This window comes from Parus major, chromosome 21, assembly GCF_001522545.3.
Source record: "Parus major isolate Abel chromosome 21, Parus_major1.1, whole genome shotgun sequence".
NCBI lineage: Eukaryota > Metazoa > Chordata > Aves > Passeriformes > Paridae > Parus > Parus major.
Genome location: NC_031789.1, coordinates 6,908,665 through 6,925,284, shown reverse-complemented (window position 1 = coordinate 6,925,284; position 16,620 = coordinate 6,908,665). Strand labels below are relative to the sequence as shown.

At 51.2% G+C, this 16,620-nt stretch overlaps 1 protein-coding gene across 7 annotated transcripts in view; it reads right to left on the bottom strand.

Moving 5' to 3' along the window:
- Positions 1-1,927: 1,927 nt before the first annotated feature.
- Positions 1,928-16,620, bottom strand: part of SPSB1 (splA/ryanodine receptor domain and SOCS box containing 1) — a 25,802-nt gene continuing 11,109 nt past the window's right edge. For 2 of the 7 annotated variants that reach the window (XM_015648507.1, XM_015648517.2), the window contains exons 2-3: positions 6,795-7,610; positions 1,928-4,027 (exon numbers count right to left, since the gene is read on the bottom strand). In XM_015648507.1, coding sequence (XP_015503993.1) covers positions 3,900-4,027; positions 6,795-7,488 — 822 coding nt within the window. In that variant the 5' untranslated portion in view covers positions 7,489-7,610 and the 3' untranslated portion in view covers positions 1,928-3,899. The other 5 variants (XM_015648510.3, XM_019008781.2, XM_015648518.3 and 2 more) reach the window with 5 other exon arrangements.

Genomic DNA, 16,620 nt, shown 5'->3' with positions numbered 1-16,620 from the left:
ACAGCGAACTCTAAAACACGAGGCAGACAAAACATCTGGCAGCTGCTTCGAATAGTTTTCTGTCTGAAGGGCAGACAAGCCTGCAATAGTTCCGAATGAAAACATGTGCAAGGGCAGGATCAGTGCTGCAGTGTGTTTTGTGCAAGCATTGAATGAGTTTTGTTCCTTTCAGCACTGTTTTGTAAGCCAAGAAAGGTTGTGCTTCAGGTTAGGCTTTTAATTTTAATAAACTTTACTTAATAAATCACAATATTTCCTTCTCCAGTCAAATGCAACTTTGGCATAAGATCAACGGCATTAGCTCTGCATAGGAAGCGAGGGGGAGAGAAGAGGGGCAGTGTGCTAGGAACTGTTTTTCATAATTGTCTTACCTTATGCAGGAGAAAAGGTGTGACTGCCAAAATAAGTTCTTAAAAGAATGACGCACGTTCTTTCAAGTTCCCACATCTCAGGCCCAGGGAAAGGGAAAATTGCCTTGATACTGGCAAAGGACTTGACAGCTACAGACTGGTGGCTGGGCTCCAAGAGGGAAGTTGTTTGAGCTCAGAAATAAACCCTCAGTCCTGCAGACAAGGGAGAGAATTGGAAATTGTCTTTTCCCTCTCCAAGTTTTCCTGTCACAGCTTTGATGAAGATCCCCAGGCACGGGAGTGTAACCCGCACCCAGGACAGGAGAATGCCAAAGAAAGGTGATGGATTTCCTTATCAGCTCCTCCACTGAACATTTCCCCTCTTGCACACTATTCTGGACACAGATTACTCCCACAAAGCCTCAGCTCACAGGAAGAACCAAAAGCTGCTCCACTGCAGCTTTGACTCTGCTCACAGAGATCTGCTCTCCACGCTGCCAGGCTGGGATGGAGGCAAGAACAGCAGGGCAGCAGAGAGCCACAGATTTACGAGGATTTGCTAATCTGTGATATCATTTGTTGATTCCATCAGGTCCAATCCCCAGCTCATGACTTCCTCCCCTGTTGCCATGGCACTGTACATAAACACTGCAGGCTCCCAGCCCCGAGCCGGTCATTTGTTTCAAATATTCCATGCAGCTGGAACACGAGCCTGTTTGGGTGTCTGGAGCTGAGCATGAACTAATTCCTCAGTTTTCTGCCCCTCCCCAGCTCCTGCACCTCCCAGCACCCTCCAGCCTCACTCCAGCCTCCTCAAGGGAAGGGATGCTGGCTCCGGGCAGCAGCAGGCACAAGCTCTGGCTTTCAATCCACAACTGTGATTACCGACTCTGCTGGACCTTACAGCTCAGGATCTACAACCCTTAATCATGTGGTTTTCCACATGGAAGAGAAACCCAAAATTTTTGTTAAAAAAGTCTTATCCTGACTAGAGACAAGAAAGCACTTGTCTTTTTTTGAGCCGTCCCTCCCCACGACCCTTTTGAGGCGGTTCTCAGGCTGCAGCTGAACCTCACCTGTTGCAGAGCATGATTAATAAAAGATTTGGCTTCCACACACAGCTTGGTGGCTGCAGGGAAGACAGAAGTGTGTGGAGAGCAGGAGGACTTGGATCCTTCATCATCATGGACAAAAGCATCGCCACACCTGGAGAGGCTGAAGCTCGGTGCTGACACGATGTGGGAGCAGCTCAGCACTGCCCAGCCTGGAGAGGGCACAGCCAGGGGACAGAGCTGTAAAAGCTGCTGCAAACCAAGCTCCACCAGGACCCCAAGGCTGTCTGACCACGGATTATCTTCAGCTCCATCTCTGGTGGCAGCTGCACACTCTCATGTCTCTGCCTCCATCACCTCCTCCACACCAGCTCTAAACTTCAACCTCTTCCAAGCACAGCTCAGGCCATGGCAGCCCCTGCTCTGCCTGTTTGGGCAGGATTCTTGGGAATAAGCTCACTGCTCATGCAGAAACAAAGTACAAGGAAATCTGATCATTTCATGCAAATAAAACCCATCACCAAGTAATATTTAATAAAGTTTATTAGGTTACTGAGTATTATCTACAGTCATAAAATAGAAAGGATTTTAAACTGTACAAAGCACTGTCCTGGTGAAGTGAGGAGAGATGGAAATGAGGGAGCACAAAGAGCATTAGAAGTAGGGAGAACACAGCTCCTTCCCTGGAGTTCTGGAAGACACTGGTTCAAGTTGAAGGCAACCAAGTAGGGCTCCACACACACTGAATTTTGTGTCCCACCCTGCAACAGAAACTAGTACAAACCCCTACGTTGAAAAAAAAGTCATATAATATTAGATTAAAAAAGGGGCACATCACACCCCACCCAGTCTTGGCACCAACTCTGTGCTTTAAAAAATATACTATGCAAGTAGTTTATTTTCAAAAAGGTACCCTACAGCAGCTGTTTAAAACATGTTCTTATACATACACCACAAATATATATATTAACATTTTCAACAACTAAACTCATTTGTACCTACACAAAACTGAAGGGATAACTCAAAAGCAAAAAAAAAAACCAAAACAAAACAAAAAAACAACCAAAAAACCAACAAAACAAAACCACAATCACACAAACATTTTTTCAAGAAAAAAACCACAAAATGTGCAAAATAACCCCAGAAAGGCAGCATAGTAACCTGTGGAGAGGTCAAGAGAGCAGCTCCTGCTAATAAAGGAGTGTCATCCTCTTTACTTGGCTACTGAGGATCTATTTGGGATGTGCTGATTTTGCCTGAATTGCTCGTCCCGGTTATTGCAGCTCCCTCCTGCTCCCCAGCTCTGCAGAGGTTCATTTTCCTCTTGCTGTGCCTGAAGATCCCCCTGGGCTCTGTTTAACCCTCCCAGGCTGCAGCAGTCCCCTCCTGGGCTCACCTGCTGGTGCCACTTGTGCAGCCACACTCCTGTGGGACACCCTCCTGCCCCGGCAGGGCACAGAACCACTCCTGCTGCAGAGTTTAGAGCAGATGGTCTGTGGCAGAACCAACCATGGTCAGGATGAATTTAAGCAGTTTATCCAAGAAGAGAATTCCCTGGCAGTGCCATGAGAGGAATGCTAGTTTCTCTAAAGTCTGGGCATGGAGTAGAGCTCAGGACAGGACCTGCACTGGGGGACAAAGCCCATAGAGATGGTCCCAGCCCATGGCACAAGCTCATCCTCCCCTGTTCCCACAGCAGCCAGGAACCCCAGAGCAAAAGCTGCAGCTCTCAGTCAGGAAGGAGATGTTAAAGACAGCCTGACTGCAAAATCAACTGAGCCAAACCCACCAGGAGGAGGCAGAGCAGAGGATGGAGCAGGACAAGCAATGGTGACAAACAAGAAAGCAGGAGTCAACCTGTGGAACAGCAACAGAGCAAGGTGAGATGTCCCAGCACAGATACAGACATCAGCAACATAACCACCTCCTCCAAACTAGGAGTGTCCTGCTGGAAGGGCTCTTGCTTTTGGTGTTTCAGGGTTTGGGGTTGTACTTTTTATTTTTTGGCTTTTAAAAACTCATTAGTTAATTCCTTAAGGTATTCCAGACTCTTCCCAACTCTGCTGGCCATCCTGAGCCTTTCCTATCTTAGTACCTGGTCTTAACATTCCTATTCCTAATGCCTCCTCTTTCCCCAAATTATGTTTTTATTCTTACTTTTATTTTTATTATTGTTCTTTGATGATCATTCTTCCCTTTAGCTGGTACAGAAGAATTCCCCCCGAGGCCCTCGGAGCCGGGGGAGGCAGCAGAGCCTTTTCCCAGGAGCAGGCAGGCACAGAGCCTCTGTAAATGTTCCTTTTGTAAGTGTGCAGGGGAAGTGGCTTCCAAGGAACAAAGCAGAGGAACAAGGGCTGCTGGAGAGCTCGCAGTGAGGGCACAGGAGGATGAAGCTGTGGCAGGAATCCTTTGGCCAGGGAGCTGCAGCGACGGGGCCGACACGAGGGTGGAGAGCGCCCATCACCGCCTTGGTGCCACCTGTCCTGGAGCACGAGGGTCATTGGTAGAGCAGGTAACTCTTGAGGGAGGCTGGCAGGGGCAGGGTGGGGATCTCAGTCAGTCTGTCCTTGCCCAGGGCAAGCCTCACGGCTCGCCGGCACAAGTCCATCAGAGGCAGTGGTTCAGCTGGGGAGAGAGAGCCGAGACATGAACAGCCCAGCCCACAGGTAACACTCACCTGCTGCTCCTCAACCCCCCAGGAACACTGAGCAAGAGAAGTGAGTGCTGTCTGCAGGGCCTCAGCAGCTTCAGCTCACCACACACCAGCAGAGCATGAGGTTCCTGCAGGCTGTTTAATGTGTGAATGAAACAATCCTGGAATACTGACTGCAAGTTCCTCCTCTGCAATTCCACTCATTCCAGTCAGAACACATCTTTAGCTCATTCCTCTTACTGCAGTATCCAGAAACTTCTGTAAGAGCCACTGAAGTAAAAGACTACAGCAGGCAGAGTGTGTCTGGGTACCCAGAAAGTGCCGTGATTTATCTCAAACGGGAGGGTAACAGCTGTCAGCCCCTCCATCTCACAGCTCCCATGAAAAACAAAGCCACCTGTCAAAGCTTCATCTTACTGCTTGCACCCTGACACTTCCCACTGGAGCAGTCCCTCCTGTGCCACAAACCTGGGAAGGACACAAGCCTTTGGCTATCTTTTTCTGCATCCTGTACTTAAAGCCCTGAACAAGATTATACAAGTTCTGCAGGAATGGCACATGGGCTGCTGAGGAGTCACTCACAACACAGAGGGGACTGAGGTCAAACATCCCAGCTGCACAGGAGGAAGATTCACATTAGCTCCTCACAGCCTCTGCTGCTGTCAAAGCTCACCCTGACACTGCTCAAGCCTGAGGGGTTTGTCCTGCCCCCAGAGAGGGCTGACAGGCATCCCAAAGCAGATAATGTCCAGTTATCCTTCTATTGCCTGAGGGGCTCTGCCTGCACCTCTAGCAAGTTTCCTTTGCTGGGGCTGAACACAGACACCCAAGAGCCCCCACAGAATGGGTTTGGCTGAGAAGCTGCAGCTTTCAGTACCTTTGGTAGATGCCTACAGCTCCAGCTGCCACTGCTACGTGCCAAATGAACCTGAGTGTTCCCCCAGCCCCCGAGCCCAGCTCTGAGCTGTTCTGTGTCACAGAGCCAGCCCTGGTCCCCTGTGCCCTGCCCCATCCTGGGGTGCTGTCCCTGCAGCACAGCAGCTCTGTGCCCACCTGGGATGCTGCCAAACAGGCCCACGAGTGGCAGCACTCCTCTGGCACTCCCCAGCGTGGTTTATTCTCAAACCACAGGGGCACAGACCCACTGCATCCAAAATCTGCCCCAGTCCCATGGGGAAAGAGCTGGGACAGAGGCACTGCCCAGCATCCCCAGGACACAGGGCCTGACCTCCAGAGCCTTCAGATATCCACAGAACAAACACATCTCACTGCAGTGGCCTTACAGGGAGAGGATCTTCCACAGAGGTTAAGATTTGTCCTCAGCCTGCACTGATAACCCGGTCTGACAGGAGAGCAAAGGAGAAAGCACACACAAATCTGACCTCCTTCCATTCACAAGCACTACAATCACTGGACAGTGTTGCTATTGAATGCTCACAAGTGGTTAGAGCCAGACACCTTCTTTCTATCTGTGCCAAAATAGCATCCAGTCACTGCTGGCCTGGTGCCCACCATTCACTCCTTAGCTGAGAGCACATTAGAACCAAACCCAGCCCTGGAGGTGGCCCTTTCCCTGCAAAGTGCAGCTCTGTGCCAGCAGCTCCACACACTCGCTGCCTTTGAGTGGAGCTGCAGGTTTTGGCTTTGACCCTCCGGCAAACCCGGTTCCTGGAGCTGCTGACTTTCTTTAAGCTGCTGTGGCAGAAGGAGCTGGGCTTTCTTTGGGTGAGGAAATGCTCTGCCAAGAGCTCTCTGTTTGGTCTTGCAGAGCTGAAGTGTGTTTCCTGAAGCACTTGCAGATTTTGCTCCTGCCCCTTTGCAAGGCTGTCCAGGTCATCCTGGCAGCTCAGTTTTTCTGGTGCTGGTGGCAGCTTTGCTGTACTCAGGGTTTACCAGTGCTGGGCCAGCATTAGGACACCTCCAGCACAAACACAAGAGCCCAATTTGCTACAGCCCCGTTCTGGAATGCAGGGGAAACTACTCTTCATACCAATACTGCCAAACTTATTTCACTCGCAACATAAATCCAGATTTTAATCCACTTCCTTCACCTCTCCCCTCCACCCTACCCAGAGGACTGAGTCACAGTCTGGCCCCATGGGAACTTCTGACTATGAGAGATAACAGACTTTAGCACATTTGGACAGACAAATTTATTACTAAGCTTAGCTAGAGACTGATGTGCCTGTTAGTAAAAGGCCTGGCATGCAAGTTGGGCTGACTACAGCATCCAGCCCCTCGCTAGAACGAGCACACCCTGCTCTGGAGAGGCAGGGAAGTCAGCTACTTTGAAAGGTGGAAAACATTCCCATTTTCTTAGATGGGAAAATCTGTCCCTGTTGTTTGCCTGCAAGGGATTTCAAGCATCCCTTCATTATCCATTTAAGGAGGGGACTGTTTCTGTACAGAGACCCCAGGACTCCAGTGCCAGTAATGCAACTGTCAGAGGAATGCTCCTGCTGCTCTTTTGGTAGCATTACAAGGTTTCCCATCTCTAGCTGGACACCTGGCATCACCTCTTCACACCAAACCACCTCCCCAGGCCCTGCCTGCTCCCCGCAGAGCTGTGGTGACAGCACAGCTGAGCAGCCAGACTGACTTTGTGCATTTGCCCTGCAGGATTCAGAGCTGCAATCCCTCTGCTGACACCAATCCTGGCCTCTCTGGAAAGGGAAAAGCCCTCCCCAGGATGGCCCGGCAAGGGCAGCCACAGGGCCGTGCTGCCACGGTCATACTCACGGTCAAGCCCGTTCAAGTAGCACATCCGAATTTCGCAGTGGCCCCACACGGCGCTCACCACTGGGTAGAGTTTTTTCCCCTTGAGTCCTCGAAAGGCGACCCCCATGTACTGCCCATCCACGATGAAGCTCAGCGTGCCATCGTCCATGTCCAGAACCACCAGGAAGGAGTCGGGCACGATGAAAGTCTCGTCCGGCTCTAGGAAGGCGGGGTAGGTTTTGCTGGGCTGGTTCTTGCCGTCGTGGTAGAGTCTGTTGCGCCCCAGGTCCCAGCCCCAGGACTCGTGGTTGTTGCCCACGAGGGTGGTGTAGCCCACGGAGTGCAGGGGGGCCTCTGCGGTGGCCACCCCGACCACGGCGTGGGTGCCCCGCTGGCGCATGGCCCACGTGATCTGCCACACGTGCAGGCCCCGCGTGTAGCCCACCTTGCCCCTGATGGCATCTGTGCTCTGGGCCACCGGATGCCGGTGAAATATCAGTTTGTCATCCTCTTTCACAAACACGTTCAGCGAGCGGTCGTCGTTGTTCCACGAATGCAGCAACTGCACCTCGTAGGACACCGGGGGCATGTCCAGCAGCAGGTCCAGCCGGGTGGGTTTGCTGTAGTCCAGGCCCTGGAGCTCCTGTTTCAGTGGCCTGTACACAGGGTCCCTCATATCTACAGTCTTTATCCCACCTGTGACCTTCTGACCCATCGTGCGGCCTGATTCCGCCTCTTTACGGGCTCATCGATTTACCTGGCGGCTTCTGCTGTCATCCAGCCCCGCAGAAAACGTTGCCAGGAGACTTTGTCAAGATGTGCACCGCTCAGGATTGCCTAATGGATGGAAAGAAAAACAGAGACAAGTTAAAAAAATAAAAGACAAAAAAAGCCAAGAGACAAGTTAAACATTAGCACGTTGGGCCTCGTGTGCCACGTTCATCTGTTCATCCCAACAACGTGTGCTTCCTTCCCACCAACCTGGCGTGGCTACAGGGCTGAGGAGATGGCTGTGCCCAGCTAAGGCTTTGCTGAGTACCTTGGAGGGCTGACTGTGAGTCCAGAGCAGCAGACAGAGGCTGCTGGCTCCAGCCTTGGGGGCCTCTCATTCCAGCAGCTCCCGGCCCCTCGAGCCCCGCAGATAAACCTGCTGTGAGCGGCTTCAGCTGGGGCAGCTTCTCCTCTCCGAGAGGAAAAAAATATATATAACAAAAAAATCCCTCGTTTCAGCTGCAGAGCCCAGGGGGAGGAGCAAGATCCTTCTCACAGTTTAGCAGTTTTCCTTCCAGATTGCAGAGAAAGCTCTGAAACGTTTGAGGCGGCCTGGCCAGAGACTCGCTCGCTCTGCGCACCTCTCCTCCAGCTCTGCTCCCTCTCAGCACACAAACAGCCCTCTGTCACACAGCTGCCAAACTGGGGGCAGCTATTAGGAGAATTAGAAGTGGGAGGGGTGCAAACGAGCTTTCTAAGAAAAAAAAGTGTTATTTTAACATTTCCTGAAGTGAGGCAATCATGCAGCGCTCCTGCCAGCTACAGTCACAACACTTACTCACAACCAAGGACCTCATCTGGCATAGAAAATACAGCATGAATCAGATCTGGTTTAAAAATAAGATTACTGGACATCAGCAAGGCTTCAGCTGGAAGGTGAACAAGGAATGCTCACGTATGTTCTGGGTTAGGGGTGATCTCAGCAGCTTCCCTACAGGTTTTTACCACTAGTCCAAGGTATGCCATTGGAACCGTGAGCTAAATCCCAATTCTTAAGTAACAAGAGACAAAACTACTTTTTCTTCCCTTTCCCACTTTTTTTTTAAATCATGGATGGAGAGGAAAATGCCTGAGATTCTTTAAAAGTCACATCCCAATGCAGAGGCTGCAGTGCAGCTATTTCAAACTATTCAGGGACCTCAGATGCTGGGCACTGAGACAGAAGATGCCATTTAGATAGGCCAAATCATGTTATCACTGCTGAGATGACCACCACATCCTGGAAGTTAAATAAATCCCATCCACAGCATCAAAACAAATCCTGGACCGTGTAAGCCAGCTGGCCAACAGTGAAAACAAGGCAGTGACAGCAGAAGCAGCTGAGGGAGGGCAGTCCCTGCATCTCCCTCCCACAGCCCAGGGTTTCGTGCCTGGGCCCAGCGCTCCCATGACTCACTCCAGCCCCGGGCACGGCTCCCTGGCTCTGCAGCATCTCCAGCCAAGGCACCCAGCAACAAACCAGACCAGACATCAGCCCCACGAGAGGCACCTTCAGGCTGACCCAAAGCAGGTATTCTCACCAAGGGTTGGTGTCAGCTGTCTGCTCAGGCTGGGATGGATCAGCTCTGGCACAGAGCACAAGGCACCAGGTGAACTCCCCGGCATTCGGCAGCAGCTGGCAACAAGGGACTGGCAAGGCACACGTAGAAGTCCACAGGCAAATTCAGCTGTTGGAATTTTGATTAGGATAAGGGAACAAAACATTGGCAGAGGGAGGAGAGGCAGAGATTTCCTGCAGTACATGTGAGAACACAGCATAGGAAACAAGAACCAAAACAAAGCAGGCTGCAGGAGCACTGGTGTTTGAAGCACAAAATACTCAAGACAAGTAAAGGAATACAATTGTGCTCTTCATTAGCAGAACAATGCCTTGTTCATTGTGGCTTTTTGCCTTTTGCCAACATAAGCTTCACCATATTTCTCTGAGGCTGCTGCAGCAGGAAGGGAATCACCCCTGAGAAGACTCCTGAGGCTGTGGGGCAGGACAGCCTGCTCTGCCCAAGAGCAGCTCTGACACAAGCACCACTCCTCCCTTCCACTGCTCAGGACCCCTTCCCAGGCAGACTGTCACCAGCAGGTGAACAACAACAGCCAGAATAAAGAGAAAGGGTGAGGAAAGGAAAAAGACTGAAACAAAGGGGTGGGTTAGAGGGACAGCAGGTCAGGCACCAAGCACCCCGTGCCAAGGTTCCAGTGCAGTGGGGATCCATGGCAGGGCAAGGCAATAATTCCTGCTCACAGCTGGCTCTGCTGCTCCTGGCACCAGCCTGCTCCAGAACTGCAGAGTGGCACCTTGCCCTCCACTCAGGAACACAATTATGCCCTCATTTCTTAAAAGGAAAAACCTCTTCAAGCACAAGACAATACAGGCCTGTATCTCCTGCAGCAGGAGAGAGACAGAAAGGCTTATCCTGGTAAATTAATGGATTAATGCCCTGGGCAGCTGGATATGAGACACAGGCAGCCATAAACAAAAAGATATGGTAGGGAATGAGCTGCTCCAAAACCTTTGAACTGCTACAGGTTTAAGTACAAATGTAAACACTGAAAGTGCTTTTATCTGTCTTATCAACAGCTCAGGCTTGCTGCAACTCTGCTCTGCTTTACCAACACGAGCTCATCCCTGTGATGCTCACTCCTGCTCCCATGCCATTTTCAGTTCTATTGTTAACCCTCTGGGCTTAAAAACTGGGGAATGAAATTCCAAGGGTGTCTCAGAGAAAAGTATTCACTGCTGTGTTCAGTGAGAATTAGACCTCCCTTCCATTTGGCTGTTCAAGCAGTCAGTTTGCCATCCTGGATGGAAATGCCAGCTTCCAAAACAACTGCTTGCTGCAAACAGCTCAAGGCAGGAGACAGCAAAGGCATTTAAATGGAAGGCAAAGCTCTGCTGTTAAACAGGGAGAACACAGCTCTGTAAGCAAGACCCTGCACATGGCAGAGCAGAGCTGGACTCCAGCTTCTCTCTGCTGTTCACAAGCTCCCAGCCCCTCACAGGTCCTCCCTTGCTCTGCAGGACACCTGTCTGGAGCATCAACAGGAACACAGGAAGGAGCCTCAACTCCTTGATTCCTGATCCAGTTTTACTTTATTTCTTCTCAGCAGTTTACTGTGGCTTTATCTCTTTCCCATGATATTCATTAGGTGTACTTCTACAGATAAGAGACCAAACCTTTAAACACCCAGGCTCTGGGTGCTCTGCAGACAATGAATCAGAGCCCTGCCCTAGAGATTTCCAGCCTGGAACACACCTCAGGAGAAGGAAAGGAAATACATACATACACATATATATATATATATATATACACTCTGCACATGGTCATTGACTTGCTTACAGCTTTAGAAGCTGAACTAAAGGATCCCAGACAGTACCAGTGAATGAGGATGAAAAACCCACTGTAGTTTTGCTCATGTTCCCATGATTTCACTAGAAAAGCAAAAGGAAAAAAACCTGGGATAATTTTCTTGGGCTGAATGCTCATCCTGCAAGCCAACAGCCAAACACAACTCCCATTTTGCTGGCTAACCTGCCAGCAGGTAGAAATGTGCACAGCCAACACATCAGAAACCCCACCAACACCCTTCCCAATGCCTTCCCCTCTTCAGAACTGCTTCCCCAGCAGGGATTGATTTCCCTGCTCCCCTGGCAGGGCTGAGAGCAGATCCCTGGATCACGGGGATGTTCTGTGCAGCCAAGCTGGAGCAGCAGTGCTGCAGCACACCTGGAGTGGGGTGAAGAGGGAAGGACTGACGTGCCTCTGACAGCAGCCAAACTTCAGCCCCCAGGAGCCAGGACCCTGGAGTGTCCCTGGTGTTAATTGTGATCCTGAGAAATACAGTGGGTGACCTGCCCTGTGTCTGACACCTGGGACACCTGCTGATGCCACCAGCAGCATTCTGGCCTCAGCACCCTTCCCACCCATCAAACAGCGCCCAGAGCCTGGGAAAGGCGAGCTCACCTGTGCTGCTGGAGCTCCCCAGTGCTGTGCTGGCAGGGACCAGGCAGAGCCGACAGGAACAACTGCACCAACAACATGGTCAGAGCCAGTTTCGGAGTGTTGCAACTCAGCTGGGATCAGGACTGGGCAGGCAACCCTGGCTGCATAGCAATGGTTTTGGCAGCCTCACACGTGGCCGAGGTTGCCACAGGGGCTACTTGCTCAGCCCCACCTCCTGAGGAGCAGCAGCAGCAGCTTGGCTCAGCAGCTCCAGCTGCTGCCAGGGCTCCTCTGCAGAAAGTGAAACTGCAGCCACAGATCACGGGAGGTTGGGCAAGAAAGAGCTAAGGAAGGTGGCACTGGTCCCAGCAACCAGCAAAAAGGAGACTCCTCCAGCAGGGGAAGGAGGCCCTGACAAGCCCCAGTGCTCGAGGTGTGCCCAGGATGGGGAGCACCGGGTGCTGACCCGGCCTGGAGGGCAGCACTGCCCTGCTGAGCAAACAGCCCCACTCACCCAGCCCTGGGCAGGGGTTCTGCTGGCCCAGCTGGCCCCCAGCCCTGCAGGAGAGGCTCCTGCCCCAGGAAGCCTGGAGCAGGTCCCTGTACAGCAGTGCCAGGACATGAGGCCACCAGGAGCCAGAGTGGGGACACAGCTCACTCTCCTTGGGCAGCTCCTGCTCAGCTTCTCTGGCTGTTTCTGCCATGCCCTCACAGCCCATCCTCCAGCCTCTGGCTCTCCAAAACAGCACCCAGCTTACTCAGAGCAGCACTTCTGAGAAACTGAAAACCTGAATAACCACCAGCCATCCTCAACCAAGCCACTCACTAGACACCGACTCGAGCACATTTCCACTGTCCACCCCCCAGCCGGTTCCTGTGAACAACAATGCTCCACAATCTGGCAGAAAACAATTCCAAGCAATAGGAGAGAGTTTACTTTGCAAAATACTTGTAATGATGGAAGCAACTCAGAAGGAGCTCCAGAAGTTTGTGCCAGAGATCTTCTCTCCCACTGAAGGCAGTCACAAACAGCAATTTTGGTTGCAGAGAAAAGACATTTCTTTAAACAAAACAAGTGAGCTCGGGCTGGTTTTCCTCACAGAGGAAGTTTAGTGGATGTCTCAAAGGTCATTAAGCTCTTTGCAGCTCTGCATAGGGTAACTTATGAATGCCAACTGCAGGTTAAAGCCCAGGCACAAATCAAGAGTCTTTAAAATAGCTTCTCACAGGCAGATTGCAGTCATTTGCCTGCAACAATTATGTTCTTGGCATGAGGCACTGCTGGTCCAGCTTCCCATGGTCAACCCACTCAGGCCAGGACTCTCAAGCAGTTCTGTTGTCTCTTTTCTGTAGGCACCTTGCAGAAGTTTTGTCCTGGGTGTTCTGAGGACAGCAGCAGCATTAGGGAGCTCTGCAGGTTGAACAATCAGTGCTGCTGAGTCCAGAGCTCAGCACTGCCAGCAGCACAGTCACTCCTCACCCTGCTCTCGTCTCCTTCCACACTCACTCAGAGCCTGCGGCCTTTGCACACCAAGTCAGGACAAGGAGACTCTGGCTGGGAACTGCTCATTCACTGCAACTCACAGATGTTAAAAAGACTTGGGCAATTTGCTCTTTTTTCCTGTTATAACAGGAATTTACTCTGAACACACATCAGAACTCTTCTGAGCTGTGCTGGGCAGCGTTCTGTGGTGGGAGAGGGGCTGGGAAGTTGGGGCTGACAGGAGCTGTGCAGAGCACTCACAGTGAGCAGGACCCAGCAAGGGAAGCTCTTCTCAGACCAGGCTGGAGCCTGGGTTTGCCATCCCAGGGACAGCTCTGCAAGCAGCTCAACACAGAAATGCACCAGAGTCCCACATCCCACCTGCTGCAGCACTGACCTTCCTCACAGCTCTCCCCTTCGCTCCTCCCCAGCCTCCTGCTGCTCTAGAGTATCATCATCTCTAGATATTTTATCTATCTCTAGATATTTTATCTATCTCTAGATATTTTATCTATCTCTAGATATTCTGCTTTCCAGAAGCAACTCTGAACCCGGTGTTGTAGCAGGTGCTGTTACCACACGAGTGACCCCATGAACTTGGGTTCCAGGCACAATTCCTGACCGTGCCCTGTGCCACAGAAGGGACTGACCCCTGCTCAGGCTCACAGCACACCCAGGCACTGCAGACAGCCCTCGCTGCCAGGACAGGGGCTGGGGACACTCATCCTGATGAGAGGTGTCAAGCTCAAGGTGCCACAGGGCTGCACTCCAGAGAATTCCTTTGGAATTTGGGGGAAGCAGCAGAACAGCTCAGTGTGGGCAGAGGCAGCACCTGGACATGGTGAAAAGGCTTTGCACAGTTCCAGTTTCTCCACAGGCACCCAAGAGCTGTCTGTAAGCTGCTGCCAGACCAAGTGCCAGCAGAAATAAGTCACATAAGCAGCAGGAAGAAAGGTCACAGGCAACCTTTGTTCACACATCCAGAGGTTCACCTTCCTCACACTTTGTACCTGCCCAGCCACCCCCAGCTGGTTTTCCATGTCCTGCTGGGACTTTGCATGTGAACAGGCACCGCTGCCAGGAGAAGCCTCACAAGCCTTTAAGGCTGAAATCTACATTTGGCACACTGCAAACACAGCCCCCCAGTTCTCTAACCAAGCAGCACTTGAAAGGCCTGGTCAATCTGGGAATGTTTCTCCCTCCAGCACTGGAGCCATTTGATAGGCTGCATTTACACAGGCATTTCCTCCACAATTAAGCCACCATGAATTTTAAACAGTAAATGTTTATGTTCAGAACTATTTGCATTAAAGAAGCCCACATAATCCAGGATAAGCCACCCTCTTGCACAAGAGCCCCCTGGTTTTTTGTTTTCCCACTTAATTTGCAGCCTACACTGCCCACTGTCCATCCCTCACCTCTGCTGAAGTACCTGGATTCATGAGTTTTGTCTGACAATGAGGGGAGCAGTGGGTGGAAAGAAAGATTTGATGTTTCTACCTCTGCCCAGAGTTTCCACTCCTATATCAAAAGCACATTTTTGGCTATGACTGTGAGATTGGCCAACACCACCACACCAGGACAAAATTCTTGATAACAAGGCACTGCTTTCCCCTAAGAACAGCTCGTGAATCACTGTGGTTTCTTGCTAGCAGCAGCTGCATTAAAAGAAATCCATGTTCTCAGCAGCCAGCTCCCAGAACTCCCCTTCTGTCCCTCCCCAGGTGACAGAGCAAAGACATTTCTCAAAGAGATGGCTTGAGAATGTCCCCAGTGGACTGTGAGCATTGCAATCCCTCTCCTGTGGCAGGAGACAGACCCAGCACGACTCCTCCTCTCAGGTAAAGCAGTTGTAGCTGGAGCTATTTTGATATTAAGGCTGTTCAGTTACTGTCTCTTCCTTTTTTCATTTACGGATGTCACAAGCACTGCTAACAGTAAAGCAAAAATCCCCACAACAGAGCAGCTGCCAAGCACCAGATTACTCAGCCTGTTACCCTCAAATACATTTATTGTGTCTGAAGCTGCAGCACATGTATTTACATCAAATACATCTCTGCCAGAGGGGAAGTTGTGCAAGTGTCTGGTACTGCTCATCACTACAGAAAAAGCATGGTTGAAATCTGGGCCATGTACTAGAAACAAATAATTCCTGCTCCATTGCACAGTCCCTGCTCCCTCCAAGGAGCTTCTTACAGCCCTGGGAACTGGGTTCTGGTTCAGAGGCCAGAGCAGCATTCAGCAAAATCAGGGCCTCGTGGTGCAGAACTGAAGTCATGCTCCATCCCCACTTCCCTGGCACTCAAATCTTATTTTCTCTCTCACCAGTTTACTCTTGTAAACCTCCAAAACCAGAGACTGTACAAGCTCTGGGCAACCTGTTCCAAAGCTTGGCAAACTTCATGGTGACAAAACTTCTCATACTTGGGGTTTTGCATCTTCCTGCCTGTTCAAGCCATTCCAGTTTCTTAACCAGCCAGTTTCAGGTTGAATTTTGTGTTCATCCTCAGGCAGAATAAATCCTAAACAAGTGAATTCAGCCCCTTGTCCCAGCTGTTTGTGCCTTCAAACCCCTCAGCAAATTACTCTTAGCAGCACAAACGTGGGTTCAGTTCACAAGCCTTGCTGTCTTACCTTGACACGTGGAAAAACTCAGCATTCCTCTGTAAAAGTCACCCAGATCTCCCCATCCTGGGCTTCCTAAGGGTTGAAAAAGAAGGATTGAAGCTGCATTCTTGTGTATGAAGACCCCAGAGGATCTTTCACACTTTGAACTACGGGTTCAGGTCCTTCCTGTCCTGAGGTCTGTGGAGTCTGTCACCACTGAAGACAAAGCCTCACAAGAGGAGACAGCTGAGTCACTGAGGAAGTGACTTTTTTCACACTGTTTAGGAAACCATTCTGTTCACTTAGCAAAAGAATGTTTTCAGAAGTCAACAGCCCTGCAGTGCATCCCAAGCAGGGGCTCATCACTCAGTCCTGACAGGTCCTGGCAGATTCTCCAGTGCCTCCAGCACCTGCCCATAGGCAAAAACACCTTCCATGGTGTCCCTCAGCGAGTCTGGAAGTTCCAGCAGGCATTTCCCTTCCCCTGCTCTCCAGTGAGATCTTGGACCATGACCTGCACAGCAGATGTGCCTCTGCTGCATCAGGCACTGGTTGTGACTGAGCCATGACAGCAACATCTGTCCTTCCATGCCCTGGACACTGCCAAGCCAGCCAGGGCCCGAGGTCAGGAACTCTCCAGTCCCTAAAGTCACCTGGCACATGAGCAGGGCCATGGCTCAGCCTCATCCACCAGCTGTGCTCCCTCTGAGGACAGGCAGGCTTCAGCCTCCCCCTTGGGAACAGCCCTCGCATCCCAGGGCTCCTCTTCTCAAGTGGGAAACATCAAAGGCAGGAGCTGGATGCTCACACGAACCTCACACTCAGAACGAGTCTTTGAAGGCAGGAAGGCTGGGGAGGGCAGGGAAAAACAATTGTCTGGCTGTAGAGGACACAGGCTGCTCCACTGCATGTCCTCAGTCCTTCCTCCTCTGTGCTGCACCTCGAGCTCTGTGCTTGGCACCCTCTGACAGCAACAGTGCCACACTGCAGCTGGGAACACAACCTGCAGCTGGGAACACAACCTGCAGCTGGGAACACAACCTGCAGC